Source organism: Epinephelus lanceolatus, chromosome 20 (assembly GCF_041903045.1).
Source record: "Epinephelus lanceolatus isolate andai-2023 chromosome 20, ASM4190304v1, whole genome shotgun sequence".
Classification (NCBI taxonomy): Eukaryota; Metazoa; Chordata; class Actinopteri; order Perciformes; family Serranidae; genus Epinephelus; species Epinephelus lanceolatus.
This window is the reverse complement of record NC_135753.1, coordinates 27,983,790-28,002,457: the sequence shown is the minus strand read 5'-3', so window position 1 is coordinate 28,002,457 and position 18,668 is coordinate 27,983,790. Positions and strand designations below refer to the sequence as shown.

At 41.4% G+C, this 18,668-nt stretch overlaps 2 protein-coding genes across 2 annotated transcripts; one reads left to right on the top strand and one right to left on the bottom strand.

The window, feature by feature from the left end:
• Positions 1 to 1,644: 1,644 nt before the first annotated feature.
• Positions 1,645 to 14,914, top strand: ipo4 (importin 4). The gene is made up of 30 exons (XM_033638148.2): positions 1,645 to 2,064; positions 2,743 to 2,829; positions 3,493 to 3,572; positions 3,683 to 3,724; positions 3,885 to 4,014; positions 4,162 to 4,341; positions 4,452 to 4,517; positions 4,642 to 4,743; positions 4,871 to 4,954; positions 5,649 to 5,804; positions 5,945 to 5,998; positions 6,177 to 6,286; positions 6,433 to 6,541; positions 6,912 to 7,041; positions 7,376 to 7,489; positions 7,908 to 8,021; positions 8,257 to 8,380; positions 8,670 to 8,781; positions 8,886 to 9,004; positions 9,126 to 9,203; positions 9,515 to 9,572; positions 10,039 to 10,144; positions 10,450 to 10,643; positions 10,786 to 10,836; positions 11,303 to 11,428; positions 11,950 to 12,176; positions 12,278 to 12,410; positions 12,529 to 12,633; positions 13,350 to 13,419; positions 13,723 to 14,914. The coding sequence occupies exons 1-30, from the start codon at positions 1,999 to 2,001 to the stop codon at positions 13,851 to 13,853; spliced, it is 3,258 nt and encodes a 1,085-aa protein (XP_033494039.2). The 5' UTR covers positions 1,645 to 1,998; the 3' UTR covers positions 13,854 to 14,914.
• LOC117264291 (uncharacterized) lies at positions 13,039 to 16,519 on the bottom strand. The gene is made up of 4 exons (XM_033638152.2): positions 16,084 to 16,519; positions 15,894 to 15,993; positions 15,662 to 15,791; positions 13,039 to 15,031 (listed from the first exon to the last, which is right to left on the bottom strand). Exons 1-4 carry the CDS (start codon positions 16,176 to 16,178, stop codon positions 14,934 to 14,936), a joined length of 423 nt encoding a protein of 140 aa, XP_033494043.1. The 5' UTR covers positions 16,179 to 16,519; the 3' UTR covers positions 13,039 to 14,933.
• Positions 16,520 to 18,668: the final 2,149 nt, after the last annotated feature.

Sequence of the window (18,668 nt, the reverse complement as noted above, 5' to 3'; positions counted from 1 at the left end):
GTGGACACTGATGTTGTGTTTTCACCGATGGGTGTTTTGGGTGTGAAGTGCAAGACCATGATGAGCTCTTTTGTTGTTTGCAAAGTGTACAAATGATCTCCCATGTGGCTTCCTTCTCCTAACTGCAACCACAAGGCACTGATCATGCAATCCTTCTCAGTAGTTTGGGTTTTGATTTAAGTCATTGTTTGAGGAACTATCCAGGTCCTTTACCTGAAAGTAGTAATACCACAATAGAACAATATTCGATTTTAAGTAAAAGTTGTGCACTAATACTTACACTATACTTTTTGATGAACAAGTGGCATCTTCCAATCCACAACCTACATCCTCCAAAATGACCATACAGTTTAATCAACATGTCTCTAAAAACAGTTTCCATATAAACTGAACTACATTACTCATGAAGGTAGGATTTATTGTAGAGCGGTTGTATTAGACTGCTTCAGTTTTAGCTACAGATGGGGGGCAAATTAAAGAAAAAAAAACTGAATAAAAGACTGGAGAAATATATTAAATGCAGATGCTTATGTGCAACAGGTCTCAGTAAATGGTTAGGTGTGTATGAAAATGACATAAATGAAATGCAGTCTTTCCAGTCATGAGATCTCAAACCAGTTACACATCTGTGGACCAAATGAGATAATATAAACTTTTACCTTCATATCGCTTTAGTGTTGTCTGATTGTCTTTGACACAATATGTCCTTGTGTATTGTCTGACTAGGTTTTGTTCTTCTTCCTGTCTCCTGCACTCAGGTCTCTCTTGCAAAAGAGATTTTGATCTCAATGAGATTACCTGATTAAATATAGGTTGTATATATAAAAGAGGGAATACACTGTAGAGGAATGTTTTTTGTATTTGTTTTATACATGGGGTGATATTGGTTATCAGGTATTAAGAGGTGCAGTGGTGTAAATATGTGGTTGATCAATGGTGAGCAGAGTGCATTTATGTAATTGTATGATCAGTGATGGATAAGTATAGTTTGGGATTGGGGGCATGTTGCTTCTTCTTACTTCTTTTAAGACATGAAATGGCAATTTATGTTTCTCATTCTAAGTCTGTTTGTGATTTATTGTTTGTCTCTGTTTTGCATGTTGTTTTTTAGACGATTTTCCTATTTACTTTTTTTAAATGTTCAAAATGAATAAATCAAATCCCACCCTAGTCTCGCCACCAGACAATCAGAGATCTCCGCCTTCTAAGCGTCTAAAGACTGACTTGTGAGTCTAATCCCCCCCAGACTTGGCAAGGGGCATTAAAGCTGTTCTGGAGGCTCATGGTGGCCTGACTATATACTAAGACTCTTCATGTAGGTTTTTCCTTCCATTTGTCACCTGTCTGTAGGTGTACATAAAAAAGTGGCAATAGAGTTTATGTTTTGTATGTAAAATCAGCAAAGTGGCTATCAGCTGAATGTAGTGGAATAAAAAGCACAATATTTCCCTGTCAAATGTAGAGGAGTAGAAGTATAAAGTAGCATAAAATTGAAGTAGTAAAATGGTGCCAAAGTAACTCACATGTAAGTGTAAATTACTGTACTTCCCACCACTGATTTGGGTTTTTCGCACCGTGCCCTCCTCTCCGGTAGTTGGCGCTGTTTGTTTCCATCAGACTGAATACACACTGGTTGCTGCAGGGCCCTTTAACACAACTCACATGGAACTCCTGGCCGGTTCTGCCCCGCGTGCTGGCAGTTGAAGCCCTAACGGACCAGACCGAGCTGGGGCTCGAATCTGTCAGACTTTCTTTGGGTTTGATAACTTCACACGTATCCGATTTTTTAAAGTGAATCTTCACAGCTAACACAAAAGCTAGCGATTAGACCTGCTCACAGAGGCTCTGTTTACATATCTGACAGTTGTAACATAACTTGAGACGCCGTCGGTAACCTCACCGCGAAGGATAACTCGTTAACCTAGCCCGGTTTATTAGAAATAGTAACGTTAACGGTCACAACAGGTTATCTGAGTCTGGTAACTCCGAGCTGTCGAGATGACACAGGAACTCGAGCAAATTCTTTCACAGCTGACTCAGCCTGACAATGCTGTTATACAGCAGGTAACACCAAATATAACTTTACTTCAAGTTAGCATCACTAGTTTGTCAGGCAGAAGACAACTAACGGTTATCGCTTTAAGCTAGCTAACCTAGCTAAGTTAACGTGTGGTGTCAACGGCTAGCTAGCTGTCAAGGGTCCATATCATTGGTTCGACATCCCATTAGTCCGACTGTCCGCGGTGCTGAACGGCTCACGGCGGGCGTATGGTGCGCCGCGACCGGCTTGAGGCGGAGCAGGCTCACGGCTTATGAGTTTGTCACTTTCTTTTTCATTTTAACCCACACCATGATCTTTTCCTGACCCTAACCAAGTGGTTTTTGTGCCTAAACCTAACCAGACCTTAACCACAGGGCATCATGATGATTTCAGAACGGACTTCGGAACAATGAGTTTAATATGGTCGGAACAATGGGATGTCGAACCTATGGGCTGTCGAACCAATGGGCAGTTCCCGCTGTTCAGCTGGTCATCAGCACCACTGCTCTAACGTTACTTAACTTCAGTCTGTCAGTTAGGTAGTTAAGTTAACTGAAACTCCTTTTGAAAAGGGGGAAATTGAGGGTTGGGGTTTGACTCATCTGGCTGTATGTTGTTAGATTGATGTCCTGTGATTGCTACAACAATGTAGTTTGTAGCAGCCTGTCTAACTTGGTGAGACCTCTTTTGTCCCCTCTCAGGCCACCGCCCAGCTCAAACAGGCTTTCAAAGACCCAGCCATTATACCGGCCCTGTGTGCTGTCATGAGTGGCTCCCAAAACCCTCAGGTATTGTGTGTATGTGTGTGTGAGAGAATTGTTGTATTCTATGGGATTAGCATAATTTGCAGCATGACTGTGTGTATGTGAGATAGTGTCTGGGAAATACTGTCCCTATGGGCTTTCGTCTGTGTGAGTTTACACACACCATAAGTTGCAACCTAGACCAGTGGTTCCTAATTGATGGGTTGCGGGTCCATTCTGAATGGACCGCAAGTGACTTGCTAACATATCAACTTTGTAAAAAACACACTTTATTTTTAAGTACAGTGGCCAAATGCAAGTATGACGCTGAATATATTAAACTCTGTGGACCTTGAACTAATGACGAAGGAGAAATCTGGACCCTGTGACTGAACCAGTTTGGAACCACTGACCGAGACACATCATCAGTGTTGTAACCTGGGGGCATCGGGTGTTTCACATCTTTCAACATCATACACCCTCGCCCAAGAGACCCACACAGGGTTGATCAGACCCTGGCCTGTGTGTAGGTAGCTTGTATGGTCCATGGATCACCCCTTATGATCCAAAACCATCTTGATGCCCTCTCTGCAGCATCAGTGATGTTCCTGATGGCATTCTTGCTTTGCAGTCCTCTGATCCCCAGCAACTTAAGGGCTCTGTAGACTGGCTGTTAACATGAAATCTTTTCCTGATATTACCCCTTAGATCCGCCAGTCAGCTGCAGTGATGCTGAGGTTGAGAGTGAAGAAACACTGGAAGAAGATAAGCCCTAATGATAGAGAGAGGTTTGCTCATTTCTTCTCATTGAAAAATTGTACACTTTCATAACACCACACCCAGCTGTTAAATTAAGTGAAAATAAGTTGAATTGTTATGTTTTCCTTCACTCATGCAGCCTTAAAGCAGTGGTGTTACAAACCTTCATGCAAGAAACAGAGTAAGTAATTCACTATGACCCAAATCATATATGCTGTAAATGACACTGACACATAAGATATTGCCTCAAATGTGTATGGCTACATGTAGCCAATACACATGTGAAATGTCATGAATGAGCCTAGCCTCTTTGTACATGTCTATGTATCTCTGTTTTGCAGGCACACAGTGCAGCACTCACTGTCCCAACTGTGTGCAGTGATGGTTAAACATGAGACACCAGACCGCTGGCCTGCCCTACTGCAGCTCCTCAATGAATCCACCAAGAGCAGCAACCCTCATGACAGACAGGTATGGGGCTCATGGAACACTTAGAATTAAGATAAGGTTAAAAGAGCTGTGGTTACAGATTGGTGTTTTTATGTTTTCAGTTATTTGTTCAGAGTTGTTTTAAAGTTGAAGATGATCATGGAATATGACTGCTCTTCTGTCTAACAGGTTGGCCTCCTGCTGCTGAATAAGGTGATGGAGTCCAACCCTGAGTCTTTCAAGCCTCACTACTGCCAGCTGCTAATGCTGTTCAGTACTGTACTGCAGGACCACAGCAACCCAACAGCCTTGTACTACTGCATCCTCACCCTCACAGCCATAACTGCATACACAGGCACAGAAGAGATGGTGAGGTTTTAACTTTGACATTTGGCAGGAACAATTTTTCAAATAGTATAAAGATGAAGATAGGTTTATACACTTTATAATGACTGAAGTGACATTTTGCTGCCCCACAGAACCAGATGCGTTCCATCATCCCCAGTCTCATTGTTGCTCTGAAACACCTCATCAAGGCAGATCAGGTAAATTCTAATGTGTTGAAGTTATTTTTTTAAAGTCATGCTTTTTATGTTGCCAGTTAAATGCATTTAATAATATGGATGAATCTGACCTCTAAAATTATTGGGTATGTATGTGTCTGCACAGGACCAAGCCAGCGAGGCCATGGAGGTGTTTAATGAGCTCATGGAGAGTGAGGTGTCCATCATCGTCCCTCATGTTACTGACATTGTCCGCTTCTGCTTGGAGGTCTGAAGTTCATTTTAATTTCAGAACTGACAAATCATTTTTGTTATCTGAATATTCAAATGATAATACATGAGAATTATGATAACATATGTACATTATTAATGTTGGGTTGTTTTTTTTTTCTCAGGTGGGCAGTGATACCACACTGTGTGACTCTCTGCGGGTGAAAGCACTCTCTTGTATTGCCTTCCTCATCAAGCTGAAGAGCAAGGTAAAGTTACCTAACAGCTATCATAAATAAATGACTTATAACTGTCCTTCAGTTTGTAATGATAAACAAGGATCAAGAACAGGACAACAAGTATCTGTAGTATCTGTGATTACGTTGCATCTCAATCCTAGTGGATCTGATATTCTTCAGAGGGGACAGTGGACAGCTGTCCCTCAGTCTAGTTTTGAAAGGTAAAGCTTTATATGCATATGGTGGGTGTCGTAGACCATGACAGCTATTTCTTTCACTGTGGTAGGCATAAATTTTCCCTATGCACGTACTATGAATGAATATTTTTTTCCCTGTTTTGGGAAAACTGGAAAACGAACTTCTTTTAATTGTCTTTTAAATTTCTTAATCTAAATTTGGGGGAAAATAATAATTCTCTTGTTTTATGGTTGGTGGAGTATACATTTCAGAAGTATAGATGAAACCGCAGATATAAACCGCATGCCTTATTAATCTAAATATGTAATATTTCCGTGTAAACAAAAATGTGCAGGACTCCTAGGTTTGCAAATTTCCATTTCTTTTCTTTACCTTTCTGGCTAACAAAAGATGGAAGATTAACGCTTTTTGGCTTCCTGCCTAACTACATGCAGTATCAGCTGGCTTGTTCAGAAACAAAGTGTTTGGCTTAGTAATTTTATATTAGCTAAATAAAAAATTCCACCTAAATTTCTCTGCTTTTTAGACGGTGCTGAAGCAAAAGCTGCTGAACCCCATCCTGCAAGCCATTTTCCCTGTGCTGATAGCAGCTCCTCCACCTGGTGAGCAGGACCCAGAGGATGAAGAGGATGACAGTGGAGATGGCACCGACAATGACAATCCCAAACACTGTGTGGCTCAGGTAGGGAAAAGTTATTGGTGCCGATGTACAATGTGTTCCTCCTTTGTGTAAGAAAATGTACTTTGCAATAGCGTTAGTAGATTCACTGTAGAGTTGCAACGAAGATTACACTTGACAAATTATTTTTGTTAAATTTCCAGATTATTGACACTATGGCACTCCATATGCCCCCAGAGAAACTGTTTCAACATCTGGTAAGTCATCTGAATTTTGATGTAAACAACACTAGATTTGTAATGGTATAGTGAACTATATTCAGCTGTTTTTGTTTGGCTCTTGATTCATATTTATAAAAAACATTGTGCATTTAAATGACTAGATGTGATTATCTGCCTCTTGACAATGTGTGACATTGTGTAACTTGTGTTTTAGATACCCCTCACCCAGACCTGCCTTGCCAGTGAAGACCCCTATCAGAAAAAGGGGGGTCTGATGTGTCTTGCCGTGCTGGCTGAAGGATGTGCCGACCACATACGCACCAGGTATGTCCAGTTGTGTCTTCTCTTTTTTAGAATTTATTTATTATTCATGACAGCACACCCATATTCTTGTTGAAGGGTAGTCTGTTGGCTGACTGACAGTCACCAGCACTTGAGTATATTCACCTTTTTGTCTCTATCTGTGTTAGGATGCTGTCATCAATGCTGCAGACAGTGTGCCAGAGTCTTTCTGATAGTAATCAGGTGGTACGCAGTGCAGGCCTTTTTGCCCTGGGGCAGTTCTCTGAACATTTACAGGTGAGTGGAAACAGCAACATGTACATACATTTCTTTTTATTTGCTTACACTTGTGTTGCTTGATTATACTTTTAAAGTAAATCATTTATAAATAGATATTGTTGTTTCTACTATTCTCAAAGATTTTGATATTTTAAAACCATTAAATGCTCACAGTTCAAACTTGGGACTGTATGTGGGAGTGGATAGAGATTGCAGTTTAATATCACATCTCTTGGCACTGACTCACTTTGATACAGAGTACTGCTTAAATAATAAAGTTAAACAAATATAAATGCACCCGTAAATCTATAGTTTTACTGATTGCAACCACTCTTATTATTATGGTATGGTATTTCTGTTAATTTTGTTTTTCACTGATCCATCTCAGCCTGAAGTGAGCAAATACTGTGCAGAGTTGATGCCTTTGTTGCTGGGCTACCTTTCTTCACTGAACGAGGCTAAGGTCGGCCATGTCACTAAGGCCTTTTATGCTCTGGAGAACTTCATGGAAAACCTAGGTAAGCTGAAAACAGGTTCACACAGTGACTGACACTGTAGAACCTGCTCACCTTGCCCTCTTTAAGAGGAAACAAGACACTTCCACAAATAACAATTTTCCTGATATTAATTTTTAAAACACAGCTTTCCAATAAATCTGTAAGAAACAAACTAACTACTTAAAAAAAACCACAGGGTACTTCATTATCCAAACTTGTTTTATTTGAGTCATTCAGGTGACTTGGTATTAAAAAGGTTCCATCATACATTTTACTCGATTTAATGTTCTAATTAATCATGACTTTGTCATCCAAAGTTTTTGGAACAGGATCTACATTATTTTTTGCTAAACAGGAGCAGATATTGAGCCCTACCTACCCACCCTGATGGACACCATGTTGTCTGCTCTCAACAACACTGAAAACCTCAAGATAAAAGAGCTTGCCGTGTCTGCCATAGGGGCCATAGGTAAGAAACACTCATAGATTAGTCCAAAAACCTGCACAAGAAAATGATTATGCAAATTTTCTGGTTTACTATGTAAGCTACAGGTTAAACTTCTTATCTGTGTTCAGTTCAGTTTTCTTTAAATGAAGATTTTCACAGTCAACATAATAGTATTACTTGCACCACTTTGCAAGTCATTTAGCTTGGGGTGGTATTTCTGATTTGGGGAGCTGAGAGAGAGAGAGCAGTTTTAAATTTTAGCCAAACAATAAGCCAAGCCATTTCTGACTGAAGAGGTGCTACTCAATAAAACCATTAAGTACAGTTGATGTAATGTTAACCTGCAAAGACTTGGTTCACTAAGACACAAAAAATGTTGTTGCTGTTTGGATTTAAAGTGAAGTGACCCAAGCCCCATTGTGAATCACTGTCTTATCAGCCAATTCTGCCAAAGAGCTGCTGGTTCCCTACTTCCCCCCAGTTATTGAAAGTCTGAAGGGCTTCCTCACCACCACCACAGAGGAAATGAGGTCCCTGCAAACTCAGTCCTTGGGTAGGTACTGTAAACCACAGAGATCTGTCAAGAGAAAGTAAGAAGTTGTGATATTGGTATATTTAGAGTAAAACATTTTCCCACTTAACCCTGGTGCCATCTTGTTATACATAAATCTTGTGATTATGTAGTTCTTGTTTTACTCTGTTAAGGAAACAAAAATTGCATCTAAGTTAATACTAAACTCATCATCGTGAATGAATGGATGTTGATCATCTTGTGTTGTTGTGGTTAGATACTCTCTCTGTGCTGGCCCGTACCATCGGCAAAGATGTCTTCAGTCCTCTTGTTGCAGAGTGCGTTCAGCTGGGCCTCAACCTCACTGACACCATTGATGACCCTGACTTGAGACGCTGCACGTATGTTACTTAGTGTGTGTGTGTGTGTGAGTGAGTGAGTGAATGTTTTGGGGTTTTTTGTTTTGTTTTGTTTCCACTCAGCAGACCAGTTCACACACAGTCATGGTATAAAGCATAAATTAAAAAAATAAAACTACATACATATCTTTCTTTACAGACTTGAGTATACACATCGTTGTTACTATTTAAAGACAAAACAAGTAGTATATAATTGCAAAAAAATCATTCCAAATGTCCTGTTGTTTTCTGTAACCTTAACTTCACCTCTCTCTGTGGTTCCACCCATCAGGTACAGTCTGTACTCTGCTGTATCCACAGTCAGCCCAGAGTGCCTGACTCCTCACCTCACTGCCATTACAACAGTCATGTTGCTCGCCCTCAAGTCTAATGAAGGCATTACGGTATAAAGCAGACAAACAACACTCTGAAACCTACACGCTATTCATAATAAAAATAACAGTGATGCAGCATTTCACTTTCCTTCTTCCTCCGCCCTCCTTCTCAGGCACACCTTGAGGAAGACAAGACATTTGTCCTGCTGGATGACGACGATGACGATGCAGAAGAGAAAGATGTGGATTTTCTGGAAGATGAGCCTGAGACGGATATCCATGATGTTGCAGGGTAGGGGTCCACACATGTATGCACACGCACACACACACACACACACACACACACACACACACCTCCTCTACTACCTCTGCTGAGCAAAAGACTGCTCTAACTCTGTCTATCCATCTCTCAGGTTCAGTGTGGAAAACGCCTACATTGATGAGAAGGAGGACGCCTGTGATGCACTGGGAGAGATTGCCTTCAGCACTGGGTAACATAGATATTTATAAAGGATCTAGTCTTAGTATTTCTTAGCATAATGTTTCTTTTATTTCTCTTCCAGTCTGACTCTCTTCTCAGAAACTTTATTGCAACAAGTCATTAGAGTCATATGTGTGCAGTTATGTCCCAAATTCTAATTTTGTAGGTAATGATGTTGAATATTTTTTAATATATTTTCTTTCTTATTTACTCTACTATTTATGTTTTTGAATAGCTTGTTACACCAGCATTATGTCACACATTCCTTGTTTGCATACCTTTGTATATGTTAACGTCTGTTGCTATGGTATCCCCTGACAGTGCTGCCTTCCAGCCCTTCCTGGAGTCCAGTTTCCAGCAGGTTTACGAGATGAGAGATGTAAGTCACTCTGGCTGGCTGGTCGGCCCAATCATCCCTCTCTGTCTAATGTGCTGTGAAGGGCACTTTGTGGTCTGTGTTTTTGCATACATTGTGTCACCCCAGGTTTGTGTCTGTTTGTAAATGGAAGTGTCTGTTGGTAGATTGATAATGCAGCTCTTGAACACTTATTATATCATTATCTTAAGTTAGATGTAAATGATATAAAGCACAGTTACTTGAAATTAGTCATCTGTAAATCTCTAAGTCAGGGTCAACTTTCGAGTAGTTCCACTGGTCATAGTAGGGACTTAGTGTCTTGTTTAGCAACACTTCTCAATAACAGAGGCTTTGTCTCTCATAACCCCATAAATCTGTCATTTTGTGTGTATGTGCTGGAGTGCATGTTTACTTCATTTGCCAGTACCCATCGCGCTGTAACTTGATGCTTTTTTTTGTATCCTCCCACACTTCCCTCCCTCCCTAGTTTCCCCATGAGGATGTCCGCAGGGCAGCATTTGGAGCCATGGGCCAGTTTTGTCGAGCTCAGCATCAAGTGTGGAAGGAGAATACCACTGAGGCCAACCACCAGGGTAAAGCCTCTCTTATCAGGAACTCTACACTGCTGTTGCTCCTTTCAGGAAATACAGAACTTGGCAGTGCTGCTTTCTGTTGAAGTGGGGATGAGTAATTAGCAACATCGAGGGACAAGAAACAAGTGGACTCTAAGCAGATGTATAGTATACTGTAATGTTATATACAATTGCGAACAGTAATGGGAGAGGCCAGTTAACTTAGTTTTTTTCAGACTGTGGCAAGCAGGAATCAATGCAGTTGCCTTTATCTAATCTTAACTTTATTCCTCCTCAATTCCAAACATCTTGTTTCCCTCTCTCAGCCCTGCTGAAGTTGCTGGATGTGGTCCTTCCTTGCTTTGTGGAAACAGTGCGAACAGAGCAAGAGCGCCAGGTCGTGATGGGTATCCTGGAAACCATGAACAATGTCATAAAGTCATGCAAGGAGGAAGCTTTCAAAAACCCCTCACGCCTTCAGGAGATCAGCCACGTCATCCGTGATGTGCTCAAGAAAAAGGTGAGATAGTTGAGACTGATGAGTATGGGGAGGTGGTTTAATTTGTTAAAACTGAGGTTACTAAAGTAATTTAAGATTAGTGATAATTCTTAGGTGGAAGTTATACTAGTATCCCTTCACCATTGTTTCTCTTTCTCTTCAGACCGTTTGTCAGGGCGGTGGTGGGGATGAAGCCGATGATGAAGACCAGCAGGTTAGTTGCTCTCTTGCTCAAATCAGACTCACAGTCATGAACATTATAGTCCTTAAATCTGCACATACAAGTGATCTATTCTTGAGTGACAATACATCAGAGCAGTCAAATTTATGTACTTTTATAAATATGAATTGACATTATTGTGGAGACAAGATGTCAATTTATTTCTTGGAAAAGTAAATGGAAAAAAACATAGGAGTGTTAATGCAAGAGTTCAGATTTATTCTGCCGCCATGTTAAAGTGTATGACCTCACATTACACTGATGCAGTCAAAACAAACATCTACCAAACTGCCTGCTATATAGATATTGAAAAAAATCCAAATATTGATGGATATAGATACAGAATATAAAGATATTTAATCAGAGATTGCTTTTTTTTACCTATTATTTCCTAACTTCTGTGTCCACATCACTGTCCATTCACTCAATGTGTTTTTTGCTGATGTGCTGTCTGGTTCAGGCAGAGTATGATGCCATGCTCCTGGAGTTTGCTGGGGAGGGAATTCCTCTGCTGGCCTCTTCTGTGCCTGCAGACAAATTTGCCCCTTTCCTCAACGATCTGCTGCCTCTCATCATGAGCAAAGCTGTGAGTCCAGACCTACTGACAACAACCGCAGTACCACAGAAGTCTTATTTACTCAAACCCATTTTCACAACTCGAAGTTATCCCAGTCCTGTCATGTAGTGATGCTTATTTCTTACAGAAAACTCTTTCCAACTACAAGTTCATTTTCAGAGACCGAACTTTGACTCAAAGATTAATTGCTTAAAAACAAAATGTAAAAATAATTGAAACAAGTTGAATTTGTGCCAGGGACAAAGCTCCCTGCACAGATCAGCAGTATTCAGGACAAGCAGATGATCTAAGTGACAAAAAAGTAACTTACTTTCTGTATCTATGAAGTTCTTTACACTTTTTAAACAAGCTCATTTTTACTGAGTGAATTCTTAACAGCAAGAATTAGTGAAGGACTGGGGTAGGATCACAATTTTATAATGGGACAGTCCTTTGATATTTAGCCAAGGTGTATCACAAAAAGTATGGCATCTGATGTGTCCACTTTGGTCAGTGTCACACAAATTCTTTTTTTTTTCCCATCTCAAAAGAAATCCACATGCACTGTGGCAGACCGGTCTTTCTCTGTGGGTACAATCGGAGAGATCCTGCAGGCCCTTGTGAGTGTGCCTGGGGGCCAGGGATTGGCAGGCCGACTGTCCAACCGTTTGCTTCCTGTGCTGGTTGCTGGAGTGAGGGACAGTGATCCTGAGGTTCGCAACAACAGCGTGTTCGGACTTGGATGTCTGGCTCAGGCAGCTGGACCCATCTGTGTATCGTATCCTTCTTACTTTTGTGTGTGTGTGTTTTTGTGAGTGTGTGTAAATGCAAAATTTAAAAACATCAAATGCAGCTGTTCCTTAGTGAAGTGTGTTCCAGAGACTATCCCATGATGCTGTCTGTGTTTTCCAACATGCTGACCAAAGAGTCAGACCTCAGGGTGATTGACAACCTGTGTGCTGCCCTCTGCAGGATGATCATGAGCAATGTGGATTGTGTCCCTCTTGAGCAGGTATGTTTACAGCGTACACCTCTCCACTGCAAGTAATCGTAACTGCTGGCAACATTTTCACAAGCATGAAATTCACCACAAACCGGAATAACAACAGACATGATGTGCTGTGTAACAGGTTATGCCTGCTATGGTGGCTCGTCTTCCCCTCAAGGAGGACATGGAGGAGAACAAGACAGTGTTCAGCTGCCTGGCTATGCTCTACAGACACAGTCCTGCTCTGGTACAGTACAAACACAGTGAACATCTGGCAATGCAATCCCTGCGTAAAAGGAATGGCACTCAAGCTAGTTACGACACTAAAATTACTGTCTGTCCACATGTGGTCAAGAAAATGTGATTATTGCCTTTGGGAAAACTATAACAGCAGTTTTGTTTGAATGGCATATTCAGGCTAATTTATGGTGACAAATTAATTTGTAGTGGTGCAAGCACCATGGAACATTAATTTGTCATGCCTGAAGTGGGTTACATATCATGATGTTGAGATTTTCTTAATAAAAGATGTAAAACAAGGATGTTAGTGACAAACACAAGCAGAGAGAGATAAGTCAGCATCATTGAGGGTGGAGCAACTTCAAATGTTAAAATGATCCCTATGAATACTTGGTATTGACCACTATCAGACCAATTTATCAGTGATTTTATTACATTTTATTATGTTTTATAAAGTATCACTACAACATATGCATGCATACAGCTTATTTAAACTCTATATCACACAATCCTAAAGAATCTAGACAAACGCAGCAATTTCACAAAGACAGAGATGACAACATTTTGATTCAGAACAATCGGTTATATCAAACATCAGATGCTTTAGTTATAATCCTGACAATGTGTGGAATCTCAGACATTGTGAAATTTGGTCTATCGACGTGTACGCCAATATTTAACATTGTTACTGTAGTCATTTTTAATGTTTTTTTCTTCTTTCAGATTGTGAAGCTAATGAAGCCCATAGTTGCAGCTTCCAGTCATGTCCTCGGCAACAATAACGTTGATATAGGTAAAGATTTCTTTGGTAACAGGCAGCATTTTCAGTGGCTTGTTTTCTTAGATTGCACTGAAAGAGGCACCAACTTAAACTGAACAGAATGCTTGATGCTTAGTGTTTAAGCTATTTGTGCATCTAAAGTTACTGAAAAACAAAGCTAACACACTCTTTTCCCCTCACTGGGTTTAATGTTTCCCCTCACTGAACATCCCCAGTCTGTCACTGCAGCGTTCTGCTGTGATACTGCTGTTTTACTAATCTGTCTTCAGTGTATTTCTGTCATCCCAAAAGTCTTACTTTGTCTCTCCTCCATAGAAACCCAGAACACTTTGGTCATGCTGATCAAAGAATTTGCCCAGCAACACTCTGCAGACTTCCAAGCAGCTGTGACACCACTTCCCAGAGAGCAGCAGGCCAAACTTAGTGCAGCCATCTCTGCCTCGTAGCCCGCACACATCCTTCCACTCTTGTGTGAAAGCCAGCCAAAACAATGAATTTTTATACTGTAGGTGGAAAATGGGACAGTTATTTGTGATGACCCAAATTCATCTAATTGATCTACAGCACTTCAACCATTCTACTAATTATTATTAGTGCATTCAACAGTTATGCCTCTGAGCATTAACTTTTAATTTATTTGCATGCTTTGCTTTGTTGAAGTTTTATTATTTTAAGACTTACGGTTTACCATCCTGTGTTGTTACCATTGTATTTTGTTTTCCTGTTATTCCTGTTAAGTGCTACTGTTAATTGCTACTGTCCCTGTTCTGCCACTGTTTGGACTGACTTCTGGCTTTGCTATCAGAGTGTGAAGCAATGAATTTGATCTCCATTGATCTACAATGTAATTATTTTGTTCCAACCTCCCAGCATTAGCCGATGGACTTTAAACTTTTGATTTAAATTTCTGCATTGCCTCTCAGAGATTTATCAGCTGCTTACAAAGGGCTCTCTCATGGCCCAGCAGTGCAGCAGTGTGTTATGTGAGCTGTGGCAGAAATTCAACAGTGAGAGCCCCCAGAGATCACTGACTAAATGGACACACTGAGCTAATAGGTCACACTCAGTTGTTATAAAAAGAACAGCACTTGCATCACCGTCGATATACTGTTAATGCTTATAGCAGCTCAGTCTGTGTCTGTATGCAGCAGTACCCAGTCCATCTATTGGTGCTATGTCTGGTCAGCCTGTTAAAATCTATTCAAAGTATCCTACTACACATATTTGACAAGTGCAAGAGATTTTTTACAAATGCTACAAAAATTTAACAAGATGCTTCAATGCTGGCAAGTTTCGCCATGCAGTTAATGTCAAGCCATTCAACCTTGCCTCAGTGTAGAAAGGCAGACTGACGACACTTTGAATCCTCTAAATAAATGCAAACCTGCATCTTGGAATCAAAATGGAGTTAAAAAAAGTGCTTTGCTGTGGACTAGTTGAACATGTATGTTAGCCTAAATGGCTAGCTTGTTGATTCACATTAAACTGCACTCTGTTTTGGATGATAGCTGACTCTTTGTTGCTCTTCAGATCTCCCGTTGTCCCTGGGCCTCAGTAAAGTCAGGCTGCTGGTTTTCCATGTCCAACGCCATAGTCATCTTCACTGGTGTCAGCCCATCCTCTCCTGGCAGACAGACATGTTAAATCCCTCACTTAAATCACATAGATATATCAGTATGTGCTAATGATGAGAGAGACAAATACCACACATGGACAAGAAACAGCCCTGTCAAGGTGTAAACACAGCACAACTGTTCAGATACGACGTCTATGATTATTATTAGTGTCTCTATATCTGCAGGTTGCCCGTTTTTATACTGTTGTCAGACATAATCGTTAGCTTGCTTTGTCACAATAACCAGCCTTTTCTGCACAGAGGTTATTCTGTTACTCACAGAGAGAAATAAATGGCCATTGGTGGGGACAAGTCAAACTTGATTTTCCCAAATTCCCAATAGCATTGAAGCTTTATCCAGACTGTGATGTAATGTTTACGATGATCTCATTTCAGTGCCCAAGGCTCTGGCACACTGCTGTGATCTACATCAGCCTGACGGTTCACCTGTTCTCTGAGAGGTCACTGCAGACTGTGTCACAGCTGAGTGATTTTTGGTTGTGCACATACAGAAACAAATCCTCCATAATGAGATGAATATGAGTGAACACAGATGATGAGGAAAAATTTCAATCTAGTAACCCTCAGAGCTGACAGTAACAGCAACATAAGATGCTTTAAAAAAAGTAATATCCACACCTGTATATCTGTGTTTCCACGGCAGGATGTTCATTCCTGTGCGGCAGAAGGAGCGGTCAGTGTGGGCCTCAGTGCTGTACAGGACCTCCTGGAGCTGTTTGTCTCCAGGCTTCTGAGCTTTCACTCTCACCTACAGGAGGAAACCAAAATTATTTCACAACACTGCTTTGTTAGCTTCTATTCACATCAATACAAAAAAGCTCAGACGCTATCCGTCATGTTGGAGTCATACCTCAAGGATGGTGATCTCTTTCTCCTTCAGCTTCCCTGCTTTGTTCTTTACCTGGGTCTTCTTGGTGTCCACCCACACCACCCTCTCCTTCACCTCTGACCTGAACACACACACACACACACGGGCACTCAAGCTTGTTGAAAAATCATTACATTGACATCAAGACTCCTCACACTGAAAGCAGACTCACTCTTGGATGCCCAGGTCGGCCAGTGTGGTGTCCAGGAAGGGGAACGGCTGGTGTGCTGGGTCAGGCTGCACCTGTATGGGCAGCGTCACAGACATGGGGATGTCCCACTCCAGTTCAACACGCACCAGCTTGCCGCGTGTCCCAGGGGACTCCCTGCCTGCTGGGCTGTCAGGTACTCCGTTGGCCTGCTCCACATTGGCCTCTCCCTCCTCCAGGCTTTTTGTCTCGTCTGCTGCCAGCTTGACTTTGTGATCGCTATCTCAGAAGAAGAATGTGATGTATCCCTCGCCTTTGCTTGTATGATCTGTGCTTATCTCTTTGACTGATTCTCGGCGTCTGCACCGTGTTGCTGCTCTCTGCTCTCCTCCTCCTCTGGGCTGGTGATTCAGAGCTCTGCCTCCTCTGACGATGAAGGCCTCTGGAAAGTGTGAGTGTGTGTGCGTCTAATGCATACGGACTTGAGCACAGCCCTCCTGGCTGATATAAGCAGGCGGTGTGAATGTGTGTTATGTGTCACACAGATGTTAGGTTTATTACACTGTCAGGGCGGTGATGGACGGGTGGTGGTGTTTGTACTGCTGGCTGTCTTTGTGGATTATCAGTCTGACCGGGCTTTGGTGAAGTCAGTGTTTAGTTGAGCATGTTTTGACTGAATGTAGGAAGAATGTGGCCTGAAGTGCTTCATGTCTGGGATGAAAAATTAAGAACTGAATGCTTTATGATGTAGAATTTGTAATGTATAAATTTGGTTACATGTGAACAAGCCAAGAGGTCACATCAGGTTCAGTGTGGACAACAGATTTATTACTGTGTAATGAGATGATTCTCTCCACCTCCACTCATCATCTGTCCCCCTCTCCACTCCCTCTCTCATTTCTCTGACAGTTCAGGTGAACAGGAGGGTGATGTGTGGCTCATTCACAGCACAGCGTCACATTTTCAGCTTTTGAAAAACGAGTTCTTGCTCTAACTTATAAAGGGGACACAAACATGGGGATGCATGTGTTCCCATGCTGTGGAGAATGTGTGTGTTGTTCTGTACAGCAGGGATCTTTTTCCCACTAAACTAGCACTCTGGACTCAGCATGTCACATTCCAAGGGCAGCCACAATAAATCCTCCTTAAGTCAGCACTGTGGTGGGATACGGATGATGCAAAGGCTCGGGAATGTATGGAGCCAAAGGGAGGTCGACTGTAAGCATCAGGTTGTGGTAGCACATGTGGGATTTTCTCCCTATTAACGTGGCTACAAACACTTAACATTGCTTTGAGAATTGCTCATGTTGCTGTGTAAATAAATCACTGTTTTTTAAAATTTGTATTTATTTGTTAAGTTTGTTTGAAGTTGTTGCAACTCTGTAATTTCTGACCCGTGCGTTTTACATGTAATTAGTGTAGTTTTGTGCATGAAAGAAATTATCTTTGGTATCATTTATTTTCTAACTGGCGCCCAGTAATGTAACATTATGTTTTCATGCTTTTCTCTTGCAATGTGACTGGATGCTGTCGGATTGGTTCAAACAAAGTGGATCTGGGGAATTAAAGGGGAACACCATCTAAATTATGTATTCCAGTATGTTATTTCCACGGCCTTGGAAAGTTCAATCACTATTTGTGAACATGAGCAACTCTCTCACAAAGCACCAGAGGAGTAAGTTGCAAACTTGTGATGTCATAGCGTATAAAGTCTGAAGCTGCTTCAGTGAATGGGAGACTGATTCGTGGACCCATTAATACCCAGATGTGCTTTATTCTCTTGAGGAAAATGTACCCATATACTCAGAACACACCCCGGGGTGCTCTGTGTCGCCTGTATGATCTTTCCCACTTCATTGTCCATGGAGCAGCTCCAGGCTATGACATCACAAAGTTGAGTTTTAGCCCTCTAGTTTTTGGATTTGGGAGAGAGTTGTTCATGTTAACTAATATTTTGGACTGTCTTAGACCACAGGATTAACATGTATGAATTTTGAAAACGGGCGTAGTTCCCGAGTGTCCCAAATGTCGACTTGCTGGGAACAAAAAGCATTGATGTTTGTTGATTGAAGAAATTAAAGGAAATAAATTCATTCATGACACAATCTTTGAGCTTAGGGAAAGGTATCGAGTATTTTCTGGTCAAAAGGCTCAATTCCAGGGCGTCGGTCGCTTGGTGGATAGAGTAGGCACCCCATGTACAAGGCTGTTGCCGCAGCAGCCCGGGTTCAACTCCAGCCTGTGGCCCTTTGCTGCATGTCTCTCCCTCTCTCTCTCCCCCTTTCACACTTCACTATCCTATCAATTAAAGGCAAAAATGCCCTAAAAATATTTTAAAAAAGAAAGAAAGAAAAAAAAAAGGCTCAATTCCATGTGAAGTCACGAGTCATTGTTGTCTTGTGACCAAGTCCAAGTCGAGATGCAAGTCTGGTTTGATTTTGTCGAGTCTAAAGTCAAATTTGTGTTCCGGTCCAAGTCATGTGACTCGAGTCCACACCTCTGGTGGTTGTAAAGCCCACTGTAACCTGTTAATGCCAGAGGTGACTAACCATCAAGCTTTTTTTGAACGAGGCATTTAACCTGAAACTATGAGGGTTTGTACCTGTATG